Here is a 27,363-nt window from a genome sequence, read left to right as displayed (position 1 = left end):
GCAAAGACGTCCTTGCCTGCCAAGCCGGCAGCTCGAATGGGGCTTCTGCCCCACCAGCTCCGCTTCCTGTCTCATGAGGAAGCCCAGGAGCAGCCCTGTGATACCTGGAGACCAACAAGTGCATTAGGTCACCAACTTTCATGGGTTAAACCCACTTCAGCAGATGAGTTGAGGTGGAAGCTACAGACTCCTGGGTATATGCAACAGCAACAGCACTTACCTGTCAGTTGTGGGACCTGTGTTAATTACGCTAATTACAGCAGGCTGGACGTGTCCCATTCATGGCATTTGAGGTGGGAATGTAAATATCAAAGGCAAGGAAAATTGCCTTTGCCGTGTGTTAACCAGTTAGTAGCTTTATTCAAGCCCAAGGTGATCATGTCGAACTTGCAGATGACGTCCAGGTCAGCTGTCTCCCTCTGTGCTGGGTGATAAAATTCCTTTGTGGGAGGAGGGTTACTTTCAAACCCACGACTGAGTGTCCAGGGAGGCTAACGTGTGCCCTACAGGTGTGTGTCCTTTCCCCATGCCTGCTTGGTGTGCCTGGAGAGTCCGGTCTGGCTAATAGGCATGGCAGGGGCAGTGCTGGCATTCGATGGCTGAGATCGCATCAGGGTTTGCAGTGTTACGTTTCCCAGCTTTTTTCATTGTTTCCCTTGCAGCAGGGAAAAGCCAACAAGCGGGGGTACAGCAAAATCCCAAATCCAAAGGGCGCTCTGTGCGGAAAGAGCCGCCAGCGTATGCAGCAGGTAAGGGGTGCGCCGGGTCGTGGTCAGCCCTTCCTGAGCACGGCTTTCTCCGTCGCTGGGTTGTGGGCCCCTCTGGCACTGTGGGACTGGCTCCTCTGGTAGTTTCTTTGTCATTTAGCCCTGTTCTATGGCCGTGGTCTCTTCCCAGGGCCTGGGCAGTTGGACTTTCTGCTCAGTGGTGTTGGGGAGGGAATTGCTTCCTGAATGGTGCGGAAATACATCAGGCTGGCTCCAGCAGGATGGTCACATTCCCGTCACCTGGGACAGGAATGGAGGCTAGAAATCACCCCACGCCGCAGCCTGGTAGCCGGTCAGACCGGCGCACCCTGGCCCAAGAGCCTTGCACCACAGACCGTCTGCAGGGCTGCGCGAGCGGCCATACTGGGCCAGCCTGACGGTGCATCGACCAGTGTGAGGTCCTTCAGCCTGCCCCATCTCGGGGGTGCCGTTTAGAGCCTCGGGGGCAGGCGAAGGTTAGCGCTTACAGCTGTCAGAATTCCAGTTCTGGCTTCGTTCTCCGGAACCAGCTTTAGGCTGAAGAACCCTGGAGCTGAGCCTCCTCCCAGCTCTCCGAGGGGGCATGGGCAGGAGGCCACACCGCTCTGTGTTTCTCTTCACCTGCGTGTGGCAGGGGCTTGTGGGCCCATTCCATGGCTGCAGTGCAGCGAAATCCCCGCAAACCCCTGTCCCTCCAGCCCCCGCCCCAGTGGCCTGGGGAGGGGTGCAGATCACCCCACCCTCAGACTTAGGTAGTGGAACAGGGAATCTCCGCCCAGCCATGCGCTTTAAGAACAGCTCTTCTGCCAGAGCTAGAGCTGTCGGCAGGTGGCAAACGGCGTGAGCAAGAGCAGCCATTTACACTGGGTCAGGAACAGCTCCCCAGGGAGGGCACCGTGCACCCGAGAGCTCTGAGCAGAGTTTCGTTCTGCACCCTGCAGTGAAAACCTCTGTGGTGTTTTCTTCCCTCCCTTCCGTCTCCGCTCTGCGACGGACAGGCAGTGTGGAGGAGCAGTGGTACCTGGAGATCCTGGATAAGGGCAGAGTTACCTGCCCCACGTGCAGAGCTGTGATCAGGAAGACAGTCGAGGGACTGAAGAAGCATATGGCGAACTGCAGACAGGTGAGAGACAGACTCGTGCCATTTCCCCTTCCCTCCCCTGGCTGGATGGCTGCAGTGCCGGCCGGCCAGAGCCGCCCCTTTCCCGCCAGCGCATGGCTGCTCGTCAGTTGGTGGGGCCGGCGGCGGCCCCTCGGTGTTCCCTGCGGCTTAGGACGGCGGGCGGGGGCCTGTTCTTTCTCTCCCTCTGGCCTTTGCACCCTGCAGGGTGCGTGGATTGGCCTGGGAACGCATGCAGGCTTTCTCTGACACACTCAGTGTTTTCTCCCCAGCCAGGAACTCCTGCTTTCCTGGCCCGCCACCCCATGGCTGAGGCTGGTGGCCACGCAGCCTGCAGGGCCTCCTGAGGCCTCCAGCGTAGGGCTCCGCTCTCTTGTTTTGCTCGCAGGAGATGTTCACGTGTCACCACTGTGGGAAGCAGCTCAGGTCACTGGCAGGGATGAAATACCACATCATGGCAGAGCACAACAGCCTGGTACGTCTCGCGAAGCCCTGGCCTCCCCAGACAGGCAGCTCTTTGCTGCTCTCCACCGCACGCCGGAAGGCAAGCAGCTGTGCCTTCCCAGCCCGAAAGCCTGGGGGCAGCGTGTGCCAGACATGCTCAGCTGGTAGCGGTGGGAGGGCCCGCCTGTTAGACAGCCAGCCTGTGAACAGGTCAGACTCTGCCTCTCGCCCCTTCGAGAAGCCTGGGAGCCCTTGTGAAACGCAGCTCAGAGTCATCCAGCCGTCCGAGAGCAGAGCAGGTGGGAGCCTGAGACTTGTCCAAGTGCAAAGCAAACAGGAAACCGCTCTCAGCCCTCTGCACCCTGCACACAGACACACGAGGGGCACGGCCTGCGGGAAGCCCCTGCCTCGGTCTGGCAGGGAAACCCTTTCGGGGGTGTCACTCCGCCCGGGGCGGGGGCAGTTCCTCTTTGCCTTCTACAGGACTTGCCCCCAGGGCCCTAAGAGAATAACGGGCAGGGCTGTCCAGCAAAGCTGCCGGTTGTGCTGCCTCTGTTCGAACCCTCCGGACTGCAACAGAAATCAGGAGACTTGTATCCCTGTCCTGCAGCAACAGCTGCGAAGCTCTGAGCAGCAGCCTGCCTGCAGCCCCCTCCTCCTCATGAGCAACTCCTGCTAGTCTGACATCCGCACCGGGCCAATGAGCTGAAACTAGTGAAGAATAAAATTGTCAGACACGTGGATGAACATCATTGGTTGGGGGAGAGTCAGCATGGTTTATGAAGAGGGAAATCCTGCCTCACTAATTTGTTAGAGTTCTTTGAGGGGTAACAAACACGGACAAGGGGGATCCAGTGGCTATAGTGTACTTAGAAAGCCTTTGACAAGGTCCCTCACCAAAGGCTCTTAAGTCAAGTAAGTTGTCATGGGATAAGAGAGAAGGTCATTTGTGGACTGGTAACTGATTAAGAGACAGGAAACAAAGGGCAGGAATAAATGGTCAGTTTTCAGAGTGGAGAGAGGTACCTAGTGGGGTCCCCCCAGGGTCTGTCCTGGAACCAATCCTATTCAACTTCTTTATAAATGATTTAGAGAAAGGGTTAAACAGTGAGGTGGCAAAAGTTGCAGATGACACCTAACTGCTCAAGGTAGTTAAGACCAAAGCAGACTGTGAAGAGCTTCAACAAAATCTCCCCAAACTATGTGATTGGGCAACAAAATGGCAAATGAAATTGAATGTTGACAAATGTAAAGTAATGCCCATTGGAAACAATAATCCCAGCTATACATACAGTATGATGGGGTCTAATGTGCCTACAGCTACTCAAGAGAGATCTTGGAGTCACTGTGGATAGTTCTTTGAAACCAGCCGCTCTGTGCTGCGACAGTGAAAAAAGCAAATAGAATGTTAGGAGTCATTAAAAACAGGATAGAGAATAAAACAGAGAATATCTTATTGCCTCTCTGTAAAACCATGGCATGGCCACAGCTTGAACACTGCGCACAGATGTGGTCATCTCATCTCAAAAAAGATCTCTTGGCATTGGAAGAGGCACAGAAAAGGGCAACAAAAATGCTGAGGGGTTTGGAACGGGTCCCATACGAAGAGAGATTAAAAGGACTGGGACTTTTTGGCTCAGAAAAGCGGCGACAAAGGGGGGATATGCTAGAGGTCTGTACATTCATGACTGGTGTGGAAACAGTGAATAAGGAAAAGTTATTTACTTGTTCCCACAATATAAGAACTAGGGGTGACCAAATGAAATGAATAGGCAGCAGGTTTAAAACCAACAAAAGGAAGTTTTTCTTCACTCAGCGCACAGTCAAGCTGTGGAACTCCTCGCCAGAGGATGTGATGAAGACCAGGACTTTAAGAGGGTTGAAAAAAGAGCTAGACAGATTCATGAAGGTTGGGTCCATCAATGGCTAGTAGCCAGGAGGGGTAGGAACGGTGTCCCTAGCCTCTGTTTGGGAATGGGCAAGATGACTTAATGATTCCCTCTGGGACACCCGGCACTGGGCGGGAAGGGCCTTTGGTCTGACCCAGCCTGGCCGTGCTTGGAGGAGAAGGGAAGGAGGGCTGCAGGCATGTTGAGGAGAGAGGCCTCCCCCGGCCATGGGCTCCTGGGATGGGAGCAGCTGATGGAGAACGCCCCTCCTCCCCCGGGAAATGGAGCCTCCAGCCAGAGGCCAGGGGTTGTGTCTTACAAGGTCCCAGCAAGGGCAGGTTTGCTGGGCCCTGCAGCAGTTGGGGGTTACAACGATGCTCTGGGAAATAGTTACCTCCCCACTGAGGGACGGTGCGTCCAGCTCTCTGCAGACTCCGCTGAGGTCACGTCCTCAGATACACCCAGGTCACTTTGGGGAGGTTTCCTGCCCGGCCACAGGCCTAGGCCACGGCTCCTCTAAACGGAAGCGCGACGCTGCCGTGATCCACCTTTCGGCTAGGGGAGACCCACGAAGCGGCACTCCGAGGGCGCCTGCCAGGCAGCCAGTGCTCCTGCTCCTCGCGGCAGTCAGGGAAGCCGTCGGGCTCCCACCGGGGGCGGCGAGGAAATGGGAACCAAGGCGCGTGGACTCCAGCGAGGTGCTTAACGCTGCTGGGGCTGCGTGTCGTGCTCCCACCTCCCCCTTCCGGGCGCTGGCCTCAGCGAGTGCGTAGAGCTGATGGCCAGAGTGTATTACCGCGCCGAGGGCCGTGCTCACCTCTCTGCTTCGCCTGCAGCCGCTTGTGAAGGAGGGGGGAGAGCTGGAGGAGCCGTGCGAACGCGACCGTCTCCGGAAGGTGCTGAAGCGCATGGGGAAGCTCAAGTGTACGAGGGAGGTGAGCGCCGTGTCTTGTTCCCGGTGGAGCCGCAGCCTCTGCCATGCTGGGGGCCACTTGTCAGCGCCAGGCCGTGGGACTTGCGCCAGAGCTCGGGCTGTGGGCTTAGCCCCTGGGCCTCGCAGAGGAGCCCAGGCTGGTAGAGAAGGGGCGGAGCAGCAGGCCCCGCGCACACAGGGCTAGAGGGAACGATTGGCGTGCTCGGCCCTCGCCGGGCTCTTACTGGGGATGGGACGGCTCTGGTGGGCTTAGCTCCGCCGCGGCCATGGCGCAATGTCTGGACTGCGTGGCGCCGTCTGGCCTTACGACCCGGGCAAGCGCGGCAGTAGCTGTGCAAAGAGCAGCGCTCGGCGCGGCGCTGCGGATACACAGCCCCGTGCTCGGTGAGCCCCGCCCACCCCGCAGCCGGCCCGTGCAGTCCGACAGCCCCTCGCCGCAGGAGGAGGGCTGTCGGGCCAGGGCCGCGAGGCGGTGGCAGGCGACGCCGGACGCAGGCTGCCACCGCTGCCCAAGCTGTAGCTTCTGTAGAGAGGGATTCGGTCTACAGGGCCTCGGGCTGGTGCCCCTCGTGCACCGGGGGACACAGTCCTGTGTTTGTGCTGCTGTCGGCGCCCCTGCACCTCCCGGTCTGCGCTGGGCTTCGCCGGCAGGGCTGAACAGAAACGTGGAACGAGCCAGTAAAACCCCGGCGGGGCAACAAAGCAGATTTGGTGGCTGCCCGTGGTGGGGCAACCCCACCGGAAGCTGCAGTGAGGCGCAGAGGGAAAGCTCGCCCAGGACAGCGCCCCGGGGTTTCCTGTGCTGCATCGGAGGCTGGCAGCTGCTACGATCGGCCCAGCCTGGAAGGGCCATTGGCCTGTCCCGATGCAGTAGGGTTCCTTCTGTTCTTCGATTGCCCCGTGTCCACGCTCTTCTCTTCTGCACTGACAGGGCTGTACTGGCAGCTTCACCAGCATAATGGGCTTCCTGTACCATGTCAGGAAGTGTGGCAAGGAGGCCTCTGAGCTAGAGAAAATGGCCATGAAGTGCCGGCACTGCGGGAAAGGCTACAAGTCAAAGGCAGGGCTCGTCTATCACCTCCGGGCTGAGCACGGGCCGGTAAGTGAGTTGCCGTTGCTTCGGGAAAGGGAGCAGTGGGAGCGCCTCTCCTCCAAACCGTCTTTGGTTTCCCCTTTGGATAATGAATGTTGATCTCCTTGGGCCCACGTACCCAGCCCGCCCGGGGCCGCCTTTTCGTCTGGGAGGGGAACAGGCAGAGCCCTGGCCACGGAGGTTCTGCTGCTTTGCGGCTAGGAAGGGGCTTGATAGGCAAGTAGTCTGGACGCAGCCCCTCCCCCTTCTCTAGGGGGGACAGGGCTGGCATGTTAGTGTCTTGGGAAAGCTGCGTGCTGCTCTTTTCAGCCCCCGATGTGAGCTCCAGCTCTGGGGCAGGACAGGAACCAGCGGCCCAGCCCATCAAGGCGCCTGTGTCTGGTCTCTTTCAGAGCCCAGGGGCTCTCAGGACTTGTGCCATGGCCGAGCAGAGAGCTCTCTTGCCACAGCTGCCCTGAAGCCTGGCCCGCAAGATCTTCCCTTGCCCCGGGATACGCTTGTGCCTGAGGGGAGGGGCCTGGGATGGGTGTTCTGGCCTGCGCCTGTAGGGCCTTGGTGGACGCTGCAGGCATTCCCGTGTGACCTGAGCAGACTCTGAATGGGGCTCGCCCTGTTGGCCTCCTCTTGCAGGTCACTTTCCTCCATGACGACAGGAGGCCTGAGAGTCTGAAGGAGATGACCCTGGAGCCCACAAGTGCCGGCAGAGTCCAGAGGAAATCTGCGAAGGTGGCTGTCTGCTACCTCCACGAGCTGGCTAGCGAGGAGCTGGCCAAGGAGTGGCCTAAGAAGAAGGTGCTACAGGATCTCGTCCCAGATGATCGGAAGGTAAAAGGCCTTAGGTGGGACAGGTCTTGCACAGTAGAGGATCCTGCACGGCCCCTAGGACGGGTCCTCGCCATGCTGCCTGTTTCCAGGCCATGGGCCAGTAGTACCTGCCCGCGTGTAAAGTAGTGCACATTGGGGAAAAAAATCCCAGCCACACGTACAGTAGGGTGGGGACTAATTTGGCTACAACTGTTTAAGAAAGTGACCTGGGAGTCACTGGAGTTCTCTGGAAACATCCACTCAGGGCAGCGACAGTCAAGAAAGCAAGTAGAATGTTAGGAGTCAGGAAAAAGGGACAGAGAATAAGACCGAGAATATCTTATTGCCTCTGTAAAAAACCATGGTACGGCCACAGCTTGAATACTGCACAGGTGTGGTCACCTCATCTCAGAAAAGATCTCTTGGGGTTGGAAAAGGTTCTGAAAAGGGCAACAAAAATGACGAGGGGGTTGGACCGGGTCCCATATGAAGAGAGATTAAAAAGCCGGGGACTTTTCAGCTTAGAAAAGAGGAGATGAAGGGGGGATACGCTAGAGGTCTATAAAATCATCACTGGTGTGGAAACAGGGAATAAGGAAAAGTTATTTACTTGTTCCACAATATAAGAACTAGGGGCCACCAAGTGAAATGAATAGGCAGCAGGTTTAGAACAAACAAAAGGAAGTTTTTCTTCGCCGAGTGGGCCGTTGTAGCGCCGTGAAGGGTTTGGGCCTACAGTGGCTCCGAGTGAACGGAGGCGTTGGTGTGATGCAGTGGCCAAGAAGCAGAAGGTAACTGTCCTGTGAGCTGTGGCAGCCCTGTATTCCCACGCACAACGCCCATCGCTTCCTTCTCGCTGCCCAGCGCCGGAGTCGGAGCTCAGGGCGCTGTTCCTGCCTCAGCCTTCCGCCGTGTTGAGTCCTTGCAGTGGTGGTTGTTGAGCAGGGCCTGAGTGAGAGTGGGGGGTTGTGCTAAGCAGCTTGGCCTTCGGTGGAACGCCTTCCTTGTGCTCCGAGCGGTGTCCCCGCAGGGTGTCTGTTCCTAACAGGGACCCCGCAGACCGGCTTGGGAGCTTCTCTGGCTGTGAGCCTTAGAAACAAAGGGATTGGAGACTCAAGGAGCACTGTGGTGGGCAGGCCGGGCTCAGCATCAGCCATGGTATCGGCTCCTCAGATGGCATCAGAGCCACAGCGAGCTGCTGTTCCTCGCCAGTCCGCTGCAGTTTGTGGCGGGGGGCGCTCGCGGGCCGGAAGGCAGGGGGCCCTCGATTTGGGGAAAAAATACTGAATAACAGGTCCTTCAGTCTAGCAGAGAGAGATATAACATGATCCCAAATTCAGACTGGAAATAAGGCGCCCGTTTGTAGCTAGGAGAGTAATTAACCAGTGGAACAATTTGCCAAGGGACATGCTCCAGTCTCCATCCTCGGCAGTCGGATGTTTTTCTAGAGGGTCAGCTCTAGACGATCTCTGGCCCGTGTTCTACAGGAGGCCAAACGAAGGGATTGAAAGGGTCTCTCAGTCCAGCTGGGGCGTGAGGGGAAACAGCACAGTCTTTACCTGTGTAAAGAGGTGGTATGAAGACAATGGGGATCAGCTGTTCTCTGTGCGGAGGTCGGACAAAGAAGAAATCCGCGTACTTTGCAGCCGGGGAGATTCCAGGTAGATATCCGGGAACCTGTCCAGCTCTAAGGACAGCTGAGCGCTGGAGCAGGGTTGCCTAGGGAGGGTGGAGTGCCAGCCGGTGGAGGGTTTAGGAACAGGTTCAACACCTTCTCCTGGACAGTCAGGGTCTCAGTCCAGGGGAGTGCCCAGGTGACCTCTGGAGGTCCCTTTCAGGCCTGTGATTCTGTGGGGGGGAGAATCACTGCGTGCGAGGCTGTGGGTGCCGGGAGTGAGCCGTAGCCCGTGGAGGAGAGTCACTCGGCGAGTCCCGCTGTTGGAGTGGAGGGAAGTGTCCGCCGTGGGGGCAGCTTGTGAGGAGCATGCCTTCCCTGTGCGCAGCCGCTCCCCAGTCTAACGTCCCAATCCCTCTGTCCTGTCGCAGCTGAAGTACACCCGCCCGGGGCTGCCCACCTTCAGCCAGGACGTGCTGTGCAAGTGGAAATCGGAGCTAAAGACGTGCCGGCGGGTCCGTTGTCCAAACCAGGTACGCCGCCGCTGCTCCTTCCTGGCGCCCGAGGGGCCGAGGCTGAGGACTTAGGGAAAGACGTGGCTGGGGCAGCGGAGAGCGTCCCAAGCCCCGCGTCAAGGTTTATCTGTGTCTGGAGGACTCGGCCCGCCTGCTCTTGGGGCGTCTGTCAGTCTCTCACTAGGCTCTGGCTGTGCTGGGCCAGCGTTGAAGTGGCTTCTCCAGAGGTGACCCTGTGGCGTGGCAGGAAAGCCGGTGGGTCCGTCGGCGGAGACTGAGCGCGTCTCTCCGGAGGAGACGGGCTGCGTGGGCTAATCCATTGCTAGGGGCCATGCCTTGCAGACTGCACCTGGGCTATTGCAGGCTTGGTGTGGTGCCAGCGTACCGCTCTGACTGCCAGGCCTGCCCGAGGGAAGATGGAGGACATCCAGGGGAGCCACTAATGCGGAGTTTGGGGTGAGCCTGAGGCTTCGCCCGTCGCTGTCTCGGGGCTCCCAGCCAACGGGCTGCACAAGTGGGTCACCAGGACCCGAGGGTGTGGACTCGGGAGCGCTGAAGGAAGCAGGCGTGCTGCTGCCACTGCCGAGTGCGGTGTGGAGCCATCGCTCACCCCAGCCTTTGCTGGAGGGTGGCTGATGCCAGGCTGAACTGTTACGAAGGCTCCCGCAGCGAGAGTCTCAGGCATGCGGCGAAGACGGCCTGTTGGGGAAGAGGCCCTGCCTCGCCGGGCGTCCCAGGGGGATGGAGAAGGGCTCTCGGGGCGCAGGGGACAAGCGATGGGGCGAAGGGCCCGTTGTAGATGGGAGGGTTGCCAGGGATCGGCACGGGGACCGGGGCAGTGGGCCAGCAGTGAGGGGCCAAGGCTGCAGACACTCTCGAATTACTCGAGATGGCGAAGTCCAAGGCTGATTGGGAAGCCGGTTGCCCCCTCTCCCTGCAGGGCAGCCGCTTTGTCCAGCTCCGCTCTCCGGTGCTGCCGCTGGGCCTGAGCCAAGGCTGCAGGTGCTGGGGCACCTGGCCGGGATGCACCCAAATCCGGCTGTGCTCGTGTGACCGGAACCAGCCCCTGCCCTCGTGTCGCGGTGGCTGCTGAGCCCTCGGCCTGGTACGGAGCAGCTAGCGAGGGGATGTTGTTGTTTAAAGCAGGACTGTTGGACGGGTGGTCTGCAAAGGGCTCTCTTCTCCCCTCCCCGCGGGCCGGGTCTTACCAACCGTCCGCTCCTCGCTTCCTCCCTGGCTCTGCTGGGAGCTGACGGCTGCCGCCCCTCTCGTTCCAGGGCTGCGAGTCTGTGTACAGCAGCGTCTCCGGCCTCAAGTCCCACCTTGGCACCTGCACTCTGGTTGGTACCATTTCGACGGCGTCTCTGCCGCTGCGTCCGTCTGGCCTGCTGGGTCCCTGCCTGCCTGGCCGTGTGTCCCCCCGAGTCGCTGCCCAGAGACAGGCACCTTCCTAGAGAGCCCGCGTGGGAGACTCGCCAGGCCTCATGCAGGGATGGGGCGACTTGGGGAGTGACTGGAGCCAGCTCCACCCTTTCTCCCAGGGCGCCCTTGGGCAGCAGCGTCTGCTGCAGTGGCCAGCGGGCCCCCTCGGGATGAGCCGGGGACCCTCCCTGCGGGGGCGGCCGGGGGCATGTCCCTGGGGAGAGCGGCCGGGGGGCGGGCCTGGTGACGTTTTCTGTCTCGGTGGCAGGGAGACTTTGTGGCTGGGAAGTACAAGTGTCTCCTGTGCGAGAAGGAGTTCGTCTCGGAGAGCGGGGTCAAGTACCACATCAACTCTGTGCACGCCGAGGTGAGAGCCGGGTCCCTGCCTTCAGGCATGGCCCACGTGCGGGCGCCCAGCCCTCCCCTTCCTTGCGAGGCCGTGGGCCCAGGGACCGTTTCTTTGCCCAGAACCTCTCCCCCAGCACTGACCTCTGCCTTTGGGCCCCCAGGACTGGTTTGATGTGAACACGACTAGGAGGAGGAGCGTTGAGAAACGGGTGAAAACGCGCCAGAGAGAAGAGGAGCCGCACAAGCAGCGCAAGAGGCGCCCGGCAGCCCGGAGCAGGAAGAGGAGGGCTGGGCTGGGGTCTGCCAAGAAGCTGCCTGGCGCCGGGGCCGAGAGCAGCAGGAGGAGGAGTAAGAGGGGGCGTTCCCACCTGGCGGACAGTGAGAGCAGGAGCAGCGAAGAGGAGGAGGAGCCCCCAGCCGCGCACAAAGCGGAAATTCCAAAAAGCACCCGCAGGCGGGGCAGGAAGTAGCCCTGGCGCGGCCCAGCGCTGCGGAGTCCACGGGCAGTCGCTCGCCGCGTATCCAGTGTGGCTCGGGCCCTGCTCACAGCCTGAGTCCAGGTTGCATTAGTTGCGTATTTCGTGATTTTAAATATTTTTGTCTGTCACTCGCTCTGCTTCTGCTGTGCCCCTGGGGCTCCTCACCGTTGGGGAGAGCAGGCGTCCTGGACGGAAGGCGTCTCTCTCTGGATCTCTACGGCCGGGCGTGGGCGCATGCGTCCTTGGAGGTAGGGTGGGCAGTTTCGGGGGCCCAGCTCTGGCTTGCTCACCTGCAGCCCAAGAGACTTGCCTCCCAGGTGTAGGTCCTTGCCATACGGCGCCATCCCGTCACTGCTGTGCTCTCCAGACGGGCAGCCCGGCGGGTTCAGAATGCAGCCAGCCTGCCTGCCGGAGACTGGGCCTTTGCAGCGGGCCAGGGCACCCAGCAGCACCTGCCCCTTCAAAGGCAGAGCACTGACTGGGCCCTACGGGGGCGTCGAGACCAGCTGTCGGCAGACTGCCCTGCCCCAGTCGTGCGGCAGCAGCCTAGCCAGGGCTCTGAGCTCGGAGCACGGTGCCTGTGCTGTGCTACAGGCCACGCGTCACAGCCGCCTCCCACCTGCAGGACAGCCGCTGTGGGGCTGCCCTGGCCGGCTGTCCCTCGGGGTCCGGTCCCCCTTCCCTCTAGCCTGAGCAAGGGCTACTGCTTGTCAGCGGGCGCTCCAGGTACCTTCTCCCTGAGCTACTGTGGCCTGTTCTCACGATGGCGCCTTTGCCGGGGCGAGCCTCATGTGCCAGGCCTGCCTGTCGCGGTGTCAGGGCGGCAGGATGGCGTCTTTGCCGGGGAGAGCTGCGTGTGCTGGGCCTGCCTGTCGCGGTGTCAGGGCGGCAGGATGGCGTCTTTCTGGGGAGAGCCTCGTGTGCCAGGCCTGCCTGTCGCGGTGTCAGGCGGCGGGATGGTGCCTTTCCAGGGCGAGCCGCGTGTGCCAGGCCTGCCTGTCGCAGTGACAGGGCAGCGGGATGGCGCCTTTCCTGAGGCGAGCTCCGTGTGCCAGGCCTGCCTGTCGCGGTGTCAGGGCGGCGGGATGGCGCCTTTGCCGGGGAGAGCTGCATGTGCTGGGCCTGCCTGTCGCGGTGTCAGGGCGGCGGGATGGCGCCTTTGCCGGGGAGAGCTGCGTGTGCTGGGCCTGCCTGTCGCGGTGTCAGGCGGCGGGATGGTGCCTTTCCAGGGCGAGCTCCGTGTGCCGGGCCTGCCTGTCGCGGTGTCAGGGCGGCGGGATGGTGTCTTTCCGGGGAGAGCCGTGTGTGCCGGGCCTGCCTGTCGTGGTGTCAGGCGGCGGGATGGTGTCTTTCCGGGGAGAGCCGTGTGTGCCGGGCCTGCCTGTCGTGGTGTCAGGCGGCGGGATGGTGTCTTTCCGGGGAGAGCCGTGTGTGCCGGGCCTGCCTGTCAGGGCGGCTGGGAGGGTTCCTGTGGTCCTGTCGGGGTCAGGGTTAAGTTAGCACATGGTGAGTGTTGTGCTGTCCAGCAGAGTCAGTTGAGACCTGCAAATGCAGAACTTCTCCGGCAGGTTTAGACCTCTTCTCAGCTGGGCAGAGGGGTCTAAACCTGAATGTCAGATGTGAGTCCACACCCCCAAGAGGGGGAGGGGCAGGACTTGATGTCTTATTACCCTCCCCTCTTGTGCCTCACTGCAGTTCCCGGCCTCAGCAGACGCCTGAGTTTGATCCATCAGGGTTCAAGTAACACCCCGGTTCCCTTCAGCTCATGCTGCAGTGAAAGCTTCCCCCTCGCCCACAGCTGCCGGTGCTGAAATGCGCTGTCCATTCCCTGGGCCGTATTGCTTGGGCCCAGGTTTGCGTGTGGCGTTGCTGTGTGTTCGCCCGCTCCGTCACGTTGCCTTTGTGAGCAGTGTCGGGTGAGGCAGGTGACCCCAGCCATGGCGATGATGGGACTCTGCGTGCAGTTCCCCGTGCTGCTCTCCACGCAGCAGCTGGACCTCGGTGGGGCCTGCACTTGTGGGTTACTGGGCGGTATCCAAAGGCAGGTCTCTGGGCTGTGAGATGCGCGGTCAGAGCAGCAGGAGCAGATGAGATGCTGCGTCACCAGTGCGAGAGATGATTTGTTTCTTGCTGGCTAGTTGTGTCGTCCCCATTTCAGCAGGACGGGGCAGAAGAGCGCAGAGCTGCCTGTCCCTGGGCTCGCTGGTCCTGGGACGAGACCGTAAGCCCGAAGGTTCTCACCCACTTTTCCGACCCTCCCCGCGGCCAGAGGCACGAATCTAGGTGGAATTTGTCGGCACGAGGAATCCCGGGCAATGCTAGGAGCAAAGGCACCGTAACAAAGACACGTGCCCGTCACTGGGTGGGAATGGCGGAACTGTCAACGCCGAAAAGGCAGACGTGCCCAGTGAACGTATCTGTACGTGGGGGGAGATGATGTTATTTCCCGTGACAGTGGTCTCGCCACTTTCCTAGCCCTCGGAAGGGTATTAAACCGCAGCTGGTAAAGTTGGACATCTTAAAATCAGCAGGTCCAGAAAACTTTCAGCCGAGAGTTGTACAAGAGTTACCCGAGGAGCTTGCTGAACCATTAATGCTGCTTTTTGATCAGCTTTGGAGCCAGGGGAAGTTCCAAAAGGCATCCTTGGGCCAACATTTGAAAAGGATAAATGAGACAGCTTGGATCATTGTAGACCAGGCATTCTAGTTTTGATTTCAGGCAAGGTAAAAAGGGCACCTGATACAGGACTTGAAAGGAGGATAATATAATTAATGCCAGTCTACATGGCTATGTCTAAACTACACCCCTCTGTCAGCAGAGGGATGTAAATTAGATGCTCAAAAGTGCAAATGAAGCTGGGATTTAAATATCCCATACTTCATTTGCATAATGGCAGCCACTGCTTTTTTCGAGACGGAGCATTTTCGATAAATGCCCTGTTTCGAAAGACCCTGTACTCTGTCGAAAATGTCCCGTCTAAACTACCGTTTTCTTTGAAAAGCTCAGTTTCAGAAAAAAGCAGCGGCCACCATTATGCAAATGAAGTATGGGATATTTAAATCCCCGCTTCATTTGCACTTTCGATACATCTAATTTACATCCCTCTGCCAACAGAGGGGTGTAGTTTAGATGTAGCCATGGGTTTATCGAAAGTATATCCTGTCAAACGAGGGACATCTTTTGTAATGCGATTACAGGTTTGGTCGAGAGAGGTGATCGTGTTGATGTATTAGCCTGTACATTTTGATTAAAAATTAAAATGATATAAACTTAACTTGGCGCATGTTAAATGGAGTAAAATTTGGCTAACTGCTGGGTCTCAGGATGTAATTGTTACCGAATCATTATTGAGCAGGTGTGTTTCCTGGGGATGCCTGTATGTTTTTTGTCAAGTAGTGCAGAGACAAGTCCCAGTTCCTGCAGGATACCCCCAGAAAGTTGCAAATTTCACAAAATGGGGCGAGTGGTAATGAGGATGGTCACTGATAGTCAGCGAGGGGACCTTTTAAGCTGTGTGCAGACAATAGGTTTTAATTTCTCTATGTTGTAAATGTACACGTCTAGGAATGGGAAATGGAAGCCAGGCAGGATGAGGACTCTATCCAGCAAGCAGTGACTCCGAGAGAAGAGTTGGGAGTATGATCAGATGAACTGAGGTCCCCGTGTGGTGTTATGGTTGGAGGGTCGAATGCAGTCTTTGGCTGTATAAACAGGAGCCTCGAGAAGGAGAGAGATTTGACGTGTCTATGTGGCACCGTTCCATTGGAGAGGGGTCAGGGAAGAGCCATGATAATGATTAGAAACCACGTTTTCTAGTGATTGACTCCTTCAGTTGATGTATTTAGCCTAATCAAGAAGGTGACGGGAGGGCTTGATTACCATCCAGGTACCTACAGGGGAGCAAGTACTTACCAGCGGGCTCTTCATTCTAGCAGAAAAAGATGTTGCATGATCTGATGACTGGATGTTGATGCTAAACAAACTCGGACTTGAAAGAGCCTGTATTGTGAGCAGGGAACGTTAGTGAGCAGTGGAACAATACAGTGAAGCTCCATCACCGACACAGGTTCAATCAAGGTTGGATGTTTTTCTAAAAAACCTGCCCTAGGAATTGTAATGGGGCAGGTTCTGGCCTGCGTTAGACAGGCGGTCTGACTGGATGGTCGCAGTGGTCCCTTCTGGGCTGGGAATCTTGGGGTCTGAATGAAAGAAACAGCAAAGGTCGGAATCATAATTAAAAGCATCGGAGGGGTTAGGAGCGACATGAGTCCTTCATTTGAACCACGCCCCTTTGCCGTGAGTGGGACAGGGCTTCGAAAGAACGCTCTCTCCCCGCCCGTCCCGCCATGTCCTCAGTGCTATGGCAGATGGCAGTCACTGTCTTTGGGGATAGACAGGGAGCTGTGCTGGCAGGATATGCTGCTGGCAAAGTCTGATCCCATTGCTAGGTCCCCCATTTTTAAAGGGGAGCAAGGAGGGCTCCGGATTCTAGCTCAGGCAGCCTCGCTTCACTGTCCGGGAAGATGCTGGAACAGATTCGACAATCCATTTGTAAGCCCCGAGTTACACGCACTAGCCAGCTTGGCTTCTGTGACAGACCGGGCTGGGGCTGGGCACAGCTGAGGGCGTCCGCTCAGGGCGAATTGCTCAAAACCAGGGCTCCTTACAGCCCCTACAGGAGACCTTCCAAACGGGCCACAAACTAGTCACTCTGAGCAAAACTCTCTGACACCCCAGCTCTCTCTGTGCCACAGTCAGCCCCAGGCCTAAAACTCAGGTGAGGGGTTATAGAACCCGATCTCACCTACCCCCAACGGGTTCTTCCGGACCCAAGAAACCAGCCACAGTTCCCAGTCCATTTACTCTCTGGATCTTACCCGTAAGATCACGCTGAGCCAGTCCTTTAGCAACTAAAATGGAAAGATTTATTCATAAAAGAAAAAAGGTGGAGAGTGAGGTTGTGAAGGAGAATACATCACATGCATCGATCGCCACGTCCGCAATGCAGGCTCCCAGCAGAGATGTTACAAACTGCTGGCTTAAAAGTCTCTGGTTACATCCTACGTCAGGATGGGTCCACGGTTCTTCCCGGCTCGCTGTCCTCGCCAGGCTGCATCTGGGATCAGGAGCAGAACTGAAGCCCAGATGGAGATTGCCACATGGCATTTATATACCTCTCCTGGCATCTTCCTGGCCAGAGCAGGTCACATGACTCAGTGGCCTATGCCTGTGTCCCATGTCAGCGGTCATCAGATACTGGCTGGTCTGCAGGTGCCAGGCGCATTCCCCAGGTGTGCATTGGCACCTAGAGAGCCACTGTCCCCGGAGCCATGCTAATTAGCACAGTCACTGGCTGAACATTCCTTGCCCACTGCTCTGTCTCGGACAGAGACTCTTCCAGCACAAGCCCAGAGCCCCCCCAGATACCACACAAGTACACGAATAGCACACCCAGAATCAGTGGGGGACACGCTTTCCTGTGACACCTCACAAGGCCCCTTCGCACAGACTTTGGGGCAAACACCCCCCCCCATGGGTGCAGCAGTGATGTTTAAAACCCAATAACGTGACCACTTCTCAAGAGCAGATCATGCCAAATCCATTTGATTTCCTCCTTTGACAGAGCTACTGGTATAGCTCGTGGCAGAGTGGGGAGAGGTAGATGTCATAACTTGATTTTTAATGTGGCTTTAACAGATCCCATTCGACACTGCCCTAAATGCAGGGCATTGCGATCTAGATGAAATTAATCAGGTGGGTGCGCAACTGGTTGAAAGACCCACAGAGTAGTTGTCAGTTGTTTCCTATCACATTGGGGAGGGTGTCACATGCAGGTGAGTAGTACCAGGCCCAGGACTGAACATTCGCAATTGTCTTTAATGGCATGGCCACTGGGGTGCAGAGGTTGGTTATAACGTTTGCAGATGACCTCGTGCTGGGCGGAACTGAGGAACTGCAAGGAGCTGGCTAAAGGGGAGAAAGTCTCAAGGGGTCGCCCTGTTAGTCTGTTTCTTCAAAAACAATGAGCAGTCCTGTGGCACCTTAGAGACTAACAGGTGTATTGGGCCACGAGCTTTCGTGGGTAAAACCCACTCATCAGATGAGCTGGTGTGGAAAATTAGAAATGGTAACACACCCAAACCTGTAGGGGGCACTTGAACCTCCCTGGACACTCAGTCATGGGTTTAGAAGTAGCCCTCCTCCCCCAAAGGAATTTTATCACCCAATCAGAGAGGGAGACAGCTGAACTAGGGTTAATTTACAAATTTGACACCATCAGCCTGCGCTTGAATAAAGACATTGCCTGCTAATGCATTACAAAGCCAATTTCCTTAACCTTTGATAGTCACATTTTCACATCAATAGCTGTGAATGGGGCACATCCAGCCCTCTCAATTAGTAGGCTCATTTAACTGCACATCCACTAATGTAATCTATGCCATCAGGTGCCACCAGTGCCCCTCGGCCATGTGCCTTGGCCAAACTGGAGAGTCGGTGTGACGGACCGGACCGTGTCTGGGCACAGCTGAGGGCGTCCGCTCAGGGCGAATTGCTCAACTTCGGGGCTCCTTACAGCCCCCAGACTGGTGACCTCTCCAAACAGGCCACACACCAGTCCCACAGAGCGCTTCAGCTGCCTGCCTGAAGCCTCCCGAGCAAAACCCCTCCGACACCCCAGCAATATCCGTGCCCCAGATGGCCCCGGGCCTATACACAGGTGGGGGGTCCTAGCACCCAATCCCACCTACCCCGAACAAGTCCTGTCCGGTTCCAAGAAACCAGCCACAGATCCCTGGTCAATTTACCCTCTGGACCTTACCCACAAATCACGCTGGGCCAATCCTTTAGAATCTATATCTAAAGGTTTATCATCACAAGCAAGAAAAGTATGAGAGTAAGGTTGTTAAAGAATCCTATGTTACATGCACCGAATCTCCCAGTTCTCGATGCAGGCTCTAGCAGAGATGTTACAGCTGCTGGTTTAAAAGTCCTTGTTGCGCATCCTAGCATCAGGATGGGTTCACAGGTCTTCCGGGCTCTTCAATCCCTGCAGTGCTGCCTCTGGGATGAAGTGCTGAGCTGAGAACAAAATGGCATCGACCACATGGCCTCTTTATCCCTCCTTCCTGGCCTCTCCTTGGCCGCAGCCAGTCACCTGGCCCTCAGCCTCTCTCTGCAGGCAGCTCTTAGGTCTCCGCCCTCCTGCTTTAGATGTGTCCTTGGCCCATCGAGTGCCATTGTCCCACAGGGCCTCGCTAATCAGCCTGTCCATAGCAATGCTCAACCACATTCAGAGAAATATTCAGCTTTCACACAGATTACAGATTCCTAACTACACACACAGACATTCTACACTCACATAAATAGCGTACACAGGATCAGCAAACAATAAGCTCCCATTCAATACCCCACATGGCCCCCTTTTATACCCTTGTTGGGGCCAGCACCCCCACCTATGGGTGCAGCCATGATCTGGCTGCTTCCCTCAAATTCCAGTAATGTGACAGTCGGTGGGAAAGAATTAATGGACACAAATCAGATCTCTGAAAAGGCAACACACAAAAATCTGCTGGAGAACATTTTAATCTACCTGGACACTCATTAATGGATCTCCAAGTTGCTGTTTTGTTTCAGGCTAATTCCACAAGCCAAATACACAGGGAAGGATTGGAACTTAACTTCATTTACAAGTTTAATTCTTATGCAAATGGTATGAACAAAGACATCGGCTGGATCGCACATTGCTTTCCACATCCTAATACTTAACCTACCAACCAAACAATGGAGGTGCTAATGGTTCTGATCAGCCTCTTGTAAGTATGTAGGCTTTAAGGTGCTACTAGACTATTTGTTGTGTTTTAAGTTTTTCCTGTTACAGACTAACTCAGCTCCCCCTCTGAAGCTTATCTACTCACTGTCTCTTTTCTTCTTCCTCCCCTCCCCTCCTTTTCTTTTTTTTCCCCTTCTCTCCCCCCTCCCCGCCTAGTTATTTTTGTATCTGGACTTCTAACACTCCTGTCATCTGAAGAAGTGGACTGTACCCACGAAAGCTCAGGATACCATCCACAGGTTTTGTTAGTCTTTAAGGTGCTACTAGTCTATTGTTTTTTAACAACATATAAGAACGGCCGTACTGGGTCAGACCAAAGCTCCATCTAGCCCAGTATCCTGTCTGCCGACAGTGGCCAGCACCAGGTGCCCCAGAGGGGGTGAACTGAACAGGTAAGGTAATGATCAAGCGATCTCTCTCCTGCCGTCCATCTCCACCCTCTGACAGACAGAGGCCAGGTACACCATTCCTTACCCAGACTGGCTAATAGCCATTTATGGACCTAACCTCCATGAATTTATCTAGTTCTCTCTTAAACCCTGTTATAGTCCTAGCCTTCACAACCTCCTCAGGCAAGGAGTTCCACAGGTTGACTATGTGCTGTGTGAAGAAAAACTTCCTTTTATTTATTTTAAATCTGCTGCCCATTGGTTTCATTTGGTGGCCCCTAGTTCTTACATTATGGGAACAAGTAAATCACTTTTCCTTATTCCCTGTTTCCACACCAGTGATGATTTTATAGACTCTAGCATATCCCCCTGTAGAAGCTGTAGAAACCATTTTCATATTTAGCTAGAAGCCATCTTGTATATCAGAAACCATTTCAGCTTTTCTCTCAAGCACGTAGACCAGAGTGAACTTTCTGTCACCCCGTGAGAAGAGGCCTACAGGATGGGCTATTGGTATGTGTTAATTGGGCTGGTTGGGACAGGAGATGTACTCCCTCGCACCTGTCCGCCATCTTGTTGATAAGGCTTTGTTTTTCCAAATTTAATTGAGGATTTCTGTAATTGGATGCCCTGACGTCAGACTGTTTGGTTAAGGGTATAAAGATACTAGGATTGATTGTATTAGCAGCTTTACTGGGTCTGGCTCTGCTGTGACCACGTTTGGCTCATGCTGTGCTTTATTAATTAATAAAGCTGCTTGTTAGCTGCCTAAACACAGAGGAGCGTGTTTTTGCTTCGACAATTTGGAGGTCCCACCGAGATTCCTAACGCGCCACTTGCCCGTATGGACGGACCGGCACTCCACTTCCAAACCTCTCAGAGCGCTCAAGAGAAGGTAAAGGGGATACCTGTTACGAAATCTCCTGGTTGAGGGCTTGGGATTTGGAGTGACGGCCGGCCATCGGGGTAAGGGGAGCTACGGAATTCAATTTTGTGGAGCGGCTAACATTTTTGTCTGTCTGTGTCTGTCTTTGTCTATTAGGCCTGTCTTATGTGTCACAGTTCCAAAAGGGCACACCGGTGTCTCTAGTGAGGCAGCCATGCGCTGGACCCTCTGTGTTCGGACGCTAAAAGCTGGTGTGGTGCCATTACTCTCTCTCGGCACACGGAACTGTGGGGAAGCTTTGTTGTCTCTCTTTGTTATTTGTGGGCGTAGTACTGACCTCTGAGGCTAACCCCAGGCCATAGTGCCCCATTCCGCCAGGCTGTCTCCAGGCGCCAGGACGTGGTGTTCTGCCGGGCTGGGGCAGGTGCCGGAAACCCCTGCGAGGCAGGTGGACCTTGAGTCCAGTGCTTCGCAACAAAAAGGGGGGGGACCAGTGCGAGCAGGTGAATTCTTGATTCGGTGACTCGCAGAGCGAGCAGGCGGATCCTGATTCAGTGACTCGCAGAGCGAGCAGGCGGATTCTGATTCGGTGACTCGCAGAGCGAGCAGGCGAATCCTGTTTCGGTGACTTGCAGAGCAAGCAGGCGAATTCTGATTCGGTGACTCGCAGAGCGAGCAGGCGAATTCTGATTCGGTGACTCGCAGAGCGAGCAGGCGAATTCTGATTCGGTGACTTGCAGAATATAGTGTAAGCAGGCGGACTTTAGTTCGGTGTCTTACAGAATTAAGCGCGCGCAGGAAATGGGGGTAGGTCAGTCTACAGGAATTCCAGTGCCTTTATGTTAAGTGTTTTCTGGTATAGGATCCTAATGAAGTCTGATATTAAGTGCCGGGTGTCTTAGGGCAGCGTCACTTAATAGAAACCCATGGGAACTAGACAATAAATAAAGATGCAGCTAAATGTGGAAACTATAGGAAAAATGTGAAAAAGGAGAAAAAAATGTGTGTGGAAAATGAGTATGAATGTAATGAGTGAAGAATGAATGCCGTTGCATAGGTCTGAGACTTGAGCTGATCCCAGCTGCACCAGGGCTCTCCCACGAGGGAGCTCTGAACGCAAGGGGGGGGGGTCAGCTGAACCTCGAGACTCAGCGGATATGTGAGGGAGTGACGACTCCCCTTATTTCATGAGCTGCTAAGGTCTGACACTCTAGACCCGGCAGACTCTTTCTTTGGAGTGTGTAAAGTTAGTTTAAGTGGGGGTTAGTTTAAACACCCCCCACTCTGCCGAAAGGCACCCCTGTGTACTACATGTACGTGCATAATGGTCCAAGGACCTGTAAGCATTTAACAAATTGGAAAAGAGGAAAAATTAAAGCTATGAGGGATGAAAGTAAAGCTCAGAAAAGCAAAAATCCACCCTGCAGTAAGATAGGTAACTTAAAAGTTGCTGCAGCACCTCTGTGCCAAAATAATACATAAGAAATGGAAAAAAAAAAAAAAGAAAATAAAATTCTCAGTTGGCACACCCATATCAACCAAGCTTAGGGGGAAAATCTGGCACAACATCACCCCTCTATCCCTCTTTATAACGCATACACAGGTAGAGAGGAAACATGAAAAATAACTGAAAGGAATTAGCTCTTCCCTTTGAAAACACGGGCTCCTGTAACAAACTTGCCCGATCCAAAGCAAAACATAAAGTTTAAAATAAGTTTAACAGTTTAAAGAAAGTGTTCCTCCAAATCCTAAGGGGGAGGAAAAAAAAAAAAACCCAAACAAACCTGCTTTAAGAAATGACTTGTTTCTTGCAGCCTCTTTTAATCATCTTAGCAATGAAACAGTCAAGTTAAACATTTAGCTACAGACACTTTGTTAAATCTATTAAAGAGAAAATAAGGAATTCTACTGAAACTTAATTGGTTAACCGCATAAAAGAATAGAATCTATACATTGTAAATTTGTAAAACCTGCACCCTAAGAGTTAAATGTGTCTTCCAAGGAACCTAATTATTGTTTAAAAAAATCCAAGCCCAGAAACTTCACAGTGTTTCTGGTCAAGGCTGAGCTGATAGCACTTTTGGCTTGCTTTCAGATCCAAGGTTGTGTGTGTCTGCAAACTGCCTGTCTGTTCTGGAAGGGGGGGGAGCACTGTCCCCCATAAGTAAGTCTGTAACATTGCATGTGATTCTTTTCAGGAAAGAAAAACCTTTTGCTTGCTGGAATAGTAACTAGCAAGCACCTTGTTCTAAGAGTTTCTGTAGCAGTAAATAAAATAAGCCTGGTCTGCAGTACAAGAGAAAAACTGAGGCATGCCACTGATAAGGAAAGCTAGCAGCTCAGAGGTAATTCAAGAGAGTGGAAGGTCACGAGTACCGATGAAGCTCTCTTGTTCTCAGAAAGTTACAGCTCACTCACCCATAGAAGTGGTAAGGAACTAGATGTAACTAGTTCCCCTAGCAGATCTTAGGCAGTATTTTAAGTTATAATGGGCCACCCCGACGGGGGTAGAAATGTTTTCTTTGTCTTTCAGATCATCAAGAAGCGCTAATATCATATGAAAATTAACCGAAGGAAAAGAAAAAAACCATGGTTCTGTGTCATGACATAATAAGTTTGTGTTCTGTCCAGATTTGTCTTGTGTGTGTCTTGATTGTGATATGTGTATTTCAAACGTTGTGTGTACAATATTGTTGTTCTAATGAAAGAATAATTTAAGTCCCTTGAATAATCTTAACATTGTGCTTTATATAAATGGTTCTTGCCTTTATAATTTTAGTAGAGTTTTAGTAGCAGGCTATGCAGTTTGTACTGTCTGGAATGTAGTGGAATCTGCTCCTCTACCTGCTGTTTTTCCCTTCTCTCCTACCATCGCCAGCTCCTACGCCGTCTCTTTCAGAACTGGCCCTCCTGCGAAACCAAGCCCCAGAATCAGAAAAGCAGGAGTGGAGACTGGCAGGGTGCACCTTGCACCCAGACCACTTGTGGTGCAGCTCTGATGGCCACATTGTTGCCCCAGTGGTCTTGCTACCTCACCTTGCCCCCGTGCTCCCTAGATTGTCGCACGTTGGCAAAAGGGGGGGATGGTAGCAATCCTAAAACAAAATTGGTTTGCTCCCAAATTCTCCCAAGCATCCAAAGATTACTGTCTGGCTTGCCCTGTCTGCCAAGCCCACAATGTGGGTAAACCTGTAAAGACAGTTCCAGCAACCAGATCTCCGCCTTTGGGACCATTTCTGAATTTACAAATGGACTTTATTCAATTGCTTAAATGTCAATCTTTTAAATAATGTGCTGGTTATTGTCTGCTTGTTTTTGGGATGGGTAGAAGCTTATCCCTGCAGGAAACATGATAACATCACAGTAGCTAAGAAACTTCTAAATCATTACATCCCATCATGGGGAATACACCTTGTGATCTCCAGTAATAAAGGTATCCACTTTACTGGGCAAATTGTTAAAAAAAAAAAACTGGAAAAGTACTGCTCTACCAGACAAGACCTGCACTGTGCACGACACCTGGAGAGCGCAGAAACAGTAAAAAGATGAAACAGGATTTTAAAGAACGAACTTGCTAAAATATGTGAAAACTCTTGCTTAACATAGATAGTAGCACTCCCAATTGCCCTAATGAGCATGAGAGCCACTCCTAATCAGAAAACTGGACTCAGTCCACATGAAATTGCATGTGGCCAACCTATGAGACTGTTAAGCAGCCCAGAAATTGACCTGGCTGATGCCACACTCGTTAAAAGAAGCATAGTCAAGTATTGCCAGGAACTTATGAGGTGTGTACAGTCTTATCATTCACAGGTTAAGGCCCCGACTGAGCTGTGCCTTAAACTACAACCAGGAGACTGGGTTTGCGTGAAAGTTCACCAGCGGAAGACTGCCCTGGAACCCAGGTGAAAGGATCCCTACCAAGTCCTTCTGACCACCCATACTGCTGTAAAGTGCGAAGGATTGCCCACCTGGATTCACGCATCCCACTGCAAACCCGTTCCAGTCCCTACAGAGGTTGTCCCCAACAAGGAGCACCGCAGACCTGGTACTGGAGACCCAGGTCCAGAAGCAGATGGGAATCACCACAGACCTGGTACCAGAAACCCAGGTCCAGAAGTAGACGAGGATCAGCACAGGCTTGGTACCGGCAATCCAGGCCCAGAAGCAGACGAGCCTGAGAGACCAAGGCTAAGGTACCAGCTGCGGCCCAGAAGAACCTGCCAGCGATAGGTGAAGCAAACTACGAAGTCCTGAAGAACAGCCAGCATGAGGCTGGACAAACAATTCATGTTAAGCTTATGCTTAATCTTATTTTTAATATTTAGTAGTTATAACCTATATGGTTCAAATGTGTTTATGCTTTTAATGAACCAAGTTTCCCAAGAATTTAATTCTACAGGTTGCTGGATATGTGCTCACAGTCCGGTATATTCAGAAGGAGGCATCCCAATGATTCCAGTCCCACTAAACAACACTCAAATAAACGGCACACTGTTTAGTAAACTAAGCCAAATGATACTTGGCAGGATAAAGGGTTTACTAACCCAGGGTATATCCGCCTAGCCTTGACCCCAATTGGAAAGTACTGCTGGACATGTAACGGTTCAGGAGCCAGGGTGAGAAAAAGCCAAACCGAATGGCCCTAGACTATGTCCTAGCTAGTAAGAGCGGGGTTTGTGCCTTAGTAAGAAGAAAATGCTGTGAGTATATTTCTGACACCAGAAAAGAAGTAAAGGAAGATGCCTCAGAAATTAAAAGAACTGTGAAACGCCTAAGGCAGGGGGAAGACTGGACCCTCTGGGATTGGTTGGGAGGCTAGTTTAGACATGTGGGAACTTGGATTTTGCAAAGAGTAGTTTTAGTATTGGCTATTTTCTTTTGTGCTTATTGCTGTTTCTTGTTAATCAAATGCTGTATTTCTTGTATTCTAGAAAACACAAGATAGACCCTTACCAAAGGGAATGTGGAACTCATGATGTTAAAATAGGATGAGCAGAGAAAGGAACAAGAAATGTACATAAATACTTTAATGGAAAATGGAGGTATAAAATGGTTTCAAGGTTAGCCTTTAAAAGGCTAAAAGGGGGGAGTTGTAGAAGCTGTAGAAACCATTTTCATATTTAGCTAGAAGCCATCTTGTATATCAGAAACCATTTCAGCTTTTCTCTCAAGCACGTAGACCAGAGTGAACTTTCTGTCACCCCGTGAGAAGAGGCCTACAGGATGGGCTATTGGTATGTGTTAATTGGGCTGGTTGGGACAGGAGATGTACTCCCTCGCACCTGTCCGCCATCTTGTTGATAAGGCTTTGTTTTTCCAAATTTAATTGAGGATTTCTGTAATTGGATGCCCTGACGTCAGACTGTTTGGTTAAGGGTATAAAGATACTAGGATTGATTGTATTAGCAGCTTTACTGGGTCTGGCTCTGCTGTGACCACGTTTGGCTCATGCTGTGCTTTATTAATTAATAAAGCTGCTTGTTAGCTGCCTAAACACAGAGGAGCGTGTTTTTGCTTCGACACCCCCTTCATCTCCTCTTTTCTAAGCTGAAAAGTCCCCGGCTTTTTAATCTCTCTTCATCTGGGACCCGTTCCAAACCTCTAATAATTTTTGTTGCCCTTTTCGGAACCTTTTCCAATGCCAAGAGATCTTTTTTTGAGATGAGGTGACCACATCTGTGCAGTATTCAAACTGTGGACGTACCATGGTTTTTTATAGAGGCAATAAGATATTCTCAGTCTTATTCGCTATCCTTTTTTTACTGACTCCTAACATTCTATTTGCTTTTAGGCCTGCCGCTGTACCCTGAGTGGATGTTTTCAGAGAACTATCCACAATGACTCCAAGGTCTCTCTCTTAAATAGTTGTAGCCAAATTAGTCCCCATCATATTATATGTATAGTTGGGGTTATTTTTCCCAATGTACATTACTTTACATTTATCCACATTAAATTTTATTTGCCATTTTGTTGCCCAATCACTTAGTTTGGGGAATAGTGATAGAGATGTAGCCGTGTTAGTCTGGGGTAGTTGAAGCAAAATGCAGGACAATGTAGCACTTTAAAGACTAACAAGATGGTTTATTAGATGATGAGCTTTCGTGGGCCAGACCCACTTCCTCAGATCAAATAGTGGAAGAAAGTAGTCACAACCATATATACCAAAGGATACAATTTTAAAAAATGAACACATATGAAAAGGACAAATCACATTGCAGAACAGGAGGGGGATGCAGGGCAGGGGGGGAGGAAGGAAGGTAAGTGTTTGTGAATTGATATTAGAGGTATACCTAGAGGTAGATATACCTCTAATATCATCAATTCACAGACACTTACCTTCCTTCCTTCCTCCCCCCCACCCCCCGCATCCCCCTCCTGTTCTGTAATGTGATTTGTCCTTTTCATATTTGTTCATTTTTTTTAATTGTATCCTTTGGTATATATGGTTGTGACTACTTTCTTCCACTATTTGATCTGAGGAAGTGGGTCTGGCCCACGAAAGCTCATCACCTAATAAACCATCTTGTTAGTCTTTAAAGTGCTACATTGTCCTGCATTTTGCTTTAGTTTGGGGAGATCTTTTTGAAGTTCTTCACAGTCTGCTTTGGTCTTAACTACTTTGAGCAGTTTGGTTTCATCTGAAAACTTTGCCACCTCCCTGTTTACCCCTTTCTCCAGATCATTTAGGAATAAGTTGAATAGGATTGGTCCCAGGACTGACCCTTGGGGGACACCACTAGTTACCCCTCTCCATTCTGAAAATTTACCATTTATTCCTACCCTTTGTTTCCTGTCTTTTAACCAGTTCTCAATCCAAGAAAGGACCTTCCCTCTTATCCCATGG

At 53.3% G+C, this 27,363-nt stretch overlaps 1 protein-coding gene across 5 annotated transcripts in view; it reads left to right on the top strand.

Moving 5' to 3' along the window:
- Positions 1-27,363, top strand: part of ZNF512 (zinc finger protein 512) — a 43,395-nt gene that overhangs the window by 5,553 nt on the left and 10,479 nt on the right. For 2 of the 5 annotated variants that reach the window (XR_012899066.2, XR_012899065.2), the window contains exons 4-13: positions 663-749; positions 1,745-1,869; positions 2,255-2,341; positions 5,036-5,134; positions 6,065-6,232; positions 6,857-7,051; positions 9,077-9,178; positions 10,438-10,500; positions 10,851-10,949; positions 11,092-11,499. Coding sequence is in view for 3 of the 5 variants with exons in the window: in XM_075915745.2 (XP_075771860.1) it covers positions 663-749; positions 1,745-1,869; positions 2,255-2,341; positions 5,036-5,134; positions 6,065-6,232; positions 6,857-7,051; positions 9,077-9,178; positions 10,438-10,500; positions 10,851-10,949; positions 11,092-11,400 (1,334 nt within the window). In the remaining 2 variants the exon portion in view is untranslated. Of the gene's footprint in view, positions 1-662; positions 750-1,744; positions 1,870-2,254; positions 2,342-5,035; positions 5,135-6,064; positions 6,233-6,856; positions 7,052-9,076; positions 9,179-10,437; positions 10,501-10,850; positions 10,950-11,091; positions 14,685-27,363 lie in introns of those variants that run through there. The other 3 variants (XM_075915745.2, XM_089776940.1, XM_075915746.2) reach the window with 2 other exon arrangements.

This window comes from Pelodiscus sinensis, chromosome 3, assembly GCF_052426305.1.
Source record: "Pelodiscus sinensis isolate ZL-2025 chromosome 3, ASM5242630v1, whole genome shotgun sequence".
NCBI lineage: Eukaryota > Metazoa > Chordata > Testudines > Trionychidae > Pelodiscus > Pelodiscus sinensis.
Note: the sequence above shows the minus strand (reverse complement) of the source record. Positions and strands in the feature narration are given on the sequence as shown.